We start from the raw sequence: 6,000 nt of genomic DNA on the forward strand, positions 1-6,000 counted from the left end.
GATGATCATATTTGCTTACCTATAGATGCTGTATTTATTGAGTTATCGTGTACCTAAATCGTCATTTTACCGAGAAAATGAACATTGAAATAATGGCCGTTGAAGTTTAAAGTGGTCACATTTTGCACTTTCATCGAATCTCACAGGAGAATGCGACAGTTTTCGTTTTGTAACTTATGTTACGTGAACATCGGGTAAATCCACAGCCCCTTGAGAAGTTTGAGCGAAATCCATTCATAACTTGACATTTAAATCGGGGGAAAGAACTTGAAAAACCCCACATTTTATCAGCTAAAAGCGGAGCCATTTGACCACTAGGTTTTTGTGAAATCAGTGCTTCCGTGGTGTTTCCATAAGATGCGCAACGCATGCAGATAAGCGTTGCGTATGCGTCGCGTATTTGTTCGTTAACAAATTGCGCGATACGCAACGCGATGAGTTGTTGCTGCAAGCGTGTACCTTGCTGGTACAACAAAGATTTTCTTTCCTTTTCAATTTCAAACACGAGTGGAATAGTGAAATAAAATCCTTAAAATATTGCAGTTGGAGTTTACAAATCTGGATTTTCATTCCTTGTATTTATAAAAAACATAACAAGGTACAAAAATATCATAAAAACTCAATTTTGAGAAAGAAACAATGGCTAGAGTACACAGCCGCGTTAAGAACGTATTATTTTCATTTGTTTTTGCTTTTTTGTTTGTTTCACCTGTCTAATTTTATTTGGAGGCAACCTTTTTGCAAAAACATGTCAGTATTTTGGGTTGTTGGTACAAAAAGGGTAGATTGTGTCCAAAATGTACATGTACTGTCCCTAAATATCGATGTCACTGAAAGATTAGGTGGTCTACCAAAGCCACCGAGCCAAGGGGGTGGCAAAATTTCCATAATGCTGCTGACCTACTACTAAATATGTGCAAAGCGTTCGAAAATATGTAATTTTAACTCTAAAATGGGTCAAAATTAGGACAATTTGGCCTAAAATTGGGTCAAAGGCAGATGTACATTGCAACTTTTGGACAATTTCCCTGGTATTTCAAGCCAGAGGAGACAGCATGCCACAGCCTATAACACATAGCAAATCTTGGTTACATACAGGCATGAGAATGGCTTTTTTGAAAACTGCCTGAAACGGTGCATGAATTCGGCCAAAAACAGGCTGAAAAAATATAAAAATGTGTAAATTTGGACAACAAATCTGCCTGAATTCTGGCAAAAGCCTGATAATTCTCATGCCTGTTACATATCTGCACAGACTGCATGCAAGCATTGGGTACTATCTACATCACGAGAGTATAAATACTTACACAAAAAGAATATCACCAACTTGCGTCGTAGAGGGTGGATGCCATGCAAATGTTACACTCCCTGATTTGTCTACTGCTGATGCATGTGAGATGGTGTCTATAGCATGGTCACATTGGATTAACTTATAATTGTTTTGGTCTGTTGTACCTATAGACCAGGTTCCAACCGGATCCTTTGAGCCTGTCTTACGTTGTGCTTGAAGCATCATGCCTTTGAGGAATCTTGTAGAGGGCCAACTTACTGTTACTGTACAATGATAAGAAGATAATGATGATGATGGTTTACAAAGTAATGATCACAAATATGCGATGATCAGTGTTCAAAATAAGGCACAAGCCAGCTATTACTAATTCATGTATACACAATTATTAGGGTAGGGTTAAATTAGGGTTAGGGTTTAGGACTGGCTTACACAAAATAATTACATGAAGGATTGACCCAAAAGCCTGTAAAATATTCAGTCATCAAAGTCAGCAAGATCAATCCATGCCATCTGTTGTTAAATTGTACGACCAGTCTTACAAAGTGTCACAAATATGGACCATTGTAACATTTTCATATAATTTAATGTGAATTGAAGATTTAAAAAATGTTGACTTATTTCAAACACTGGTGATTTTGCAATATAATGTAACTTACCGGAACTGTAGAACTCTAGCTTCGAATCTGTATGTGATAGTTACACATTTCTAGCATAGAGTCCATTGCTATCGTTTTTCGGTTGGTCAGCGTTGACATTTTTTGTAACAAATATTATTTATTTTATTGATGTTGAAATTTGGATGAAAGCTATTTTGATGAGTCATTAACTGTATCTTTTTAGTACATGTACAGACTGCCTATTTTGAACAGTCCAAAATTTTGTTGAAGTGCAATATTAGGAACATATTTGATGTGGTCCCCTGTCTTGATCGGCTGTGTTTATTTCTGAACTTCCATTGCTTTGCATGGTGTCATGTTCAGCGAATCCGACTAGATTTTGAATGCAATGTTCTCCAGCCTCGAATGTGAAGCTATAATCGGTGAGCAAATTGTACATTGTATCCCACAGAAACAATCATTTGAAATGAAGTGGTTTTTTTTCAACGCTGGAAAGTTATACATTTTCATTATTTTTGCTTCTATTGAACAGGTAGCAAATATTATGCATTAGGGTGCATGAGACGCCCCTCATGTCACAGAATTTGTTGTCCCCAGTTTTAAAATATGCCAATGATCATAAAAGTAAGTTGTGCAAAATTTGAAGGAAATCTGAAATTGTCTAGTGGGGCCTCCGAGAGCCTAAAGTTATTGCATTGGATCTACATGTACATGTATACATTAAAGTTCGTTGACCCCTGTGTAATTTCAATTGGAAGCTACTGCGAACTTTTAAAATATCCGCTACATGCAAACCGATTGGTCTCACAAGCTGAAATTACACGAGCTGATAGTCCTGGGGTAGGGGGCGGCTAGGGGCACTCACATAAATGGTCTGTATGCATTGCGTGACCAAGAAAACAAGTAAAGACGGGTGTTTTTGCTTTCTTGTTTTCATCTCAAATGCGGCAAAAAGGGTTGTGTGACCGCCATCCTAAACGCACTGTTATTTATAATTATGGGCCTATTTCAATATTATCTTGAAGAGGATCATTCATACTATCAACTCATGTAATTACAGCTGCTGAGACCAAACGGTTTGGATTTTGCGGGTATTTAAAAACATCGGCTAGCTTCTCATTGAAATTGTACAGGGGTCAACGAACTTTTATACATGGACCCAATGCAATAACTTTAGGCTCTCGGAGGCCCCACTAGACAACTTCTGATTCACTTCAAATTTTGCACACCTTTTTTTATGATCATTGGCACCTTTTAAGACTAGGGACAGAATGATCTATTGAAATTAACCAAATTGAGGGGCGTTTGATGCACCCTATTATGCATGCTATTGAATGTGTCCCAAGCTGTTCAATAGAAGAAACATACAACTACCGTATTGGTCCGAGTATAGTCCCACCCGTTTTTATGTGAAAATTTTTCACAATTGGGGGGTGGGATTATACTCGAACGTGGGACTATACTCGGACGTGGGACTATACTCGGACGAATACGGTATTTGGAAAAAAAAAAAAACCTGCAAAATTTGTAACTTTTAGAAGTATTTCTCCCCTTAAAATGTGTAACTTATAGGAGAAGTATTTCTCCAGTTCCAACCTTGAATAACTTTAAAGGTCTATTAACTTCTTTTTTATTTATTTTTGTAAAAATAAAAAGTTGTCCCATGCTGAGCACTGCTAAGTAAGGAACATCCCAGTTTGCCCAACTTTTTTAATATCTCTGAAATCCTAAATCCTAATTGTAACAATAATAAAATGAAATCAGACCGGCTAAGTGAAGTGTCTTACAAGATGATTGGTGTAGTTTGGAAATTCTATCAGTCCTACAAAAATAATGAGTACTACTACTAGCCCATAATTTGTTTGAGAAAATAAATGTTTGATTCATCTATTATGGGTTATTTATAGGTTAATAAACGCATATCACTTCTTGGGAGTGAAATTGTACAAAATATTGCACGCCTACTGAGATGTTGATGCATCTAATGCACAAGCCCCGAAGGTGCCATCTCTATCACTCACTATCTAGGAGTGTATGAAAGGTTTACGTAATTTGTTGTTTGGCTTGGTTAAAAAAAAGTCAAAATATAATGATCTTCAAGAATCAAGAAACTTAATAAATATTATTTTCAGTTCTGTAAAATATATATTGTAAGGAAGTTGCAATTGAACACTTTTTGTAATGATTACAATAAAAAGTGAACAACAACAACATTCTCAAGTTAGCACTTGTTCAGTGCGTAGGGGACCATGACAAGCCCTCTCTGACATTACAAAATCTACCAGTCCTAAAGCACCTCAGTACACCCCACCCCCTGGAACTGGCACTCAAGTAAAAGTGTGATCTTCTTTTGTGGTATCCCCATTAGTGTACAGGATTACCTATGACGTCATCAAGCACACATATTAAACCAGAACCTATAATTATAAGCGACCTCTTCATCTTCAGTAATCTTGTCAAAATTAATCTGGTTTGAGATTGTTTCTCTTTGCTAAGCAACTGTTTACAGTTACAAACAATTTGAGCATAAATTAAATTGAGGATCAAAATACAAACAAGAAATTCCTGCATAAAATTCAGTTCAATCTGACACCAGGGTCTGTGTTTGCATTCATTTCTTATTATTTAATTTCTTATTTTATCTTAGGGGTTTTCAACTGAAATGTTTATACTTCTAGAAATAATTACAACATTAATTATGATTTTTATTTTGCATGGAAAACAGGATGTCAATTGTCATCAGGATAAAAGATCTCAAAAATTTCAAGATGGTTGCATGAAATTATTTTCACTTTATAGATCTCAAACTGTTCTCTTTCTGAAATAAATAATGACTAATTAGATTGTAACAATCACTCACAAATCGTCCTTGTGTTTCGATTTATTATAGGTCCTAGCTGAAACTTCGACTGTTTGACTTCAACTAAGTTTTCAACTGACATATCGAAAATCGATTTTAACGATTTTTCTTTTAACGATTTTCTCTTTTGCAACCACATCCGAAAAGTATCGTATGTGGTGTGTAATTTAGCTCAAACTGTACAAAACACAGAGAAAATGTTTAAAGTCCGTAACTTGTTGAATAATAATATTTTATACCATCTATTTCCATTTACCTGAGATTCGTTGCGTTGTCTGGTGGTATACTGTAATATCTGGAGTTAAAGTGTACGGACTAGGCGAAACCTGTGGATTATATCCATGCCCAGGAGTTAAATTACTTGTACATGCTGATGGTGGAGCTCCACTAGATCTTCCATAAATATAATCTGTACAAAATCCTAAGATAATTAGTAAAATTAACGGCGCAACAGATGCAAATGTTTTGGTATTTATCATTGCCATTTTTCAACACACACACAGCACAGTACGGCAGCTTAAAAACAACACCGGAAAAGATCGGCTCGCACAACAGGTGGTTCACGCTAAGCACGTCGACTATGTTATTTCTCCAATAAAAATGCGTCGTCAATGAACGTGAATTATATCCTTATCGACTATAGATATCCAGCTTAACATCCAAAGATAATTATTCCAAATCTTGAGTTTGATATTCCGAGGTAAAGTTGATCACACTTATGCTGGTGCAGTCAGTGGTACATAACCTACTGAACGATACCACTACATAACCGGGACTATTCCCTTTCACACAAGAAAGGGTGTTTCCACGCATTGATGAATAATACAGTCATTTGAATAACAATGCACTGTGCAACGTAGATGTATTGAAGAGCGTTTAGGCGTGAATGCGTAGCTGGCTGAATCAGCTCAAAACAAATACACACAGTATTAACGATCCCGTCTTCAATAACATTGCCACATTGCTCAATGGTCAATTTAGACCAAGGAGTTATATGGCCCAGGCCGAAGAGATGGTTTAGGCTAGTTTTGCAACTTATTTTTTTATTTTGTTCGTTTCATGGTGGTCTTTGCTTTAAAAAAAAATATTATAAAGGGTCGACATTTCAAACTTAAAACTTTTACACGAGGGTTTTGCGCTGTACGCGCGCCTATTTCGTGAGTTAGTTTTCGTTTGTTAAAATTTAGTAAAAACAAAATAAACTAATGAAAACAAAACAAAAAACAAAATAT

General features: G+C 36.1%; 1 protein-coding gene across 1 annotated transcript in view; it reads right to left on the minus strand.

The window, feature by feature from the left end:
• LOC140158541 (uncharacterized) overlaps nt 1–5,553 on the minus strand; it is a 51,640-nt gene extending 46,087 nt beyond the window's left edge. Inside the window, exons 1-2 of the mRNA XM_072181663.1 lie at nt 5,025–5,553; nt 1,308–1,554 (exon numbers count right to left, since the gene is read on the minus strand). Of these exons, the coding sequence (XP_072037764.1) occupies nt 1,308–1,554; nt 5,025–5,253 (476 nt within the window). The 5' untranslated portion in view covers nt 5,254–5,553. The remainder of the gene's footprint in view (nt 1–1,307; nt 1,555–5,024) is intronic.
• Nucleotides 5,554–6,000: the final 447 nt, after the last annotated feature.

This window comes from Amphiura filiformis, chromosome 8 (genome assembly GCF_039555335.1).
Source record: "Amphiura filiformis chromosome 8, Afil_fr2py, whole genome shotgun sequence".
Classification (NCBI taxonomy): Eukaryota; Metazoa; Echinodermata; class Ophiuroidea; order Amphilepidida; family Amphiuridae; genus Amphiura; species Amphiura filiformis.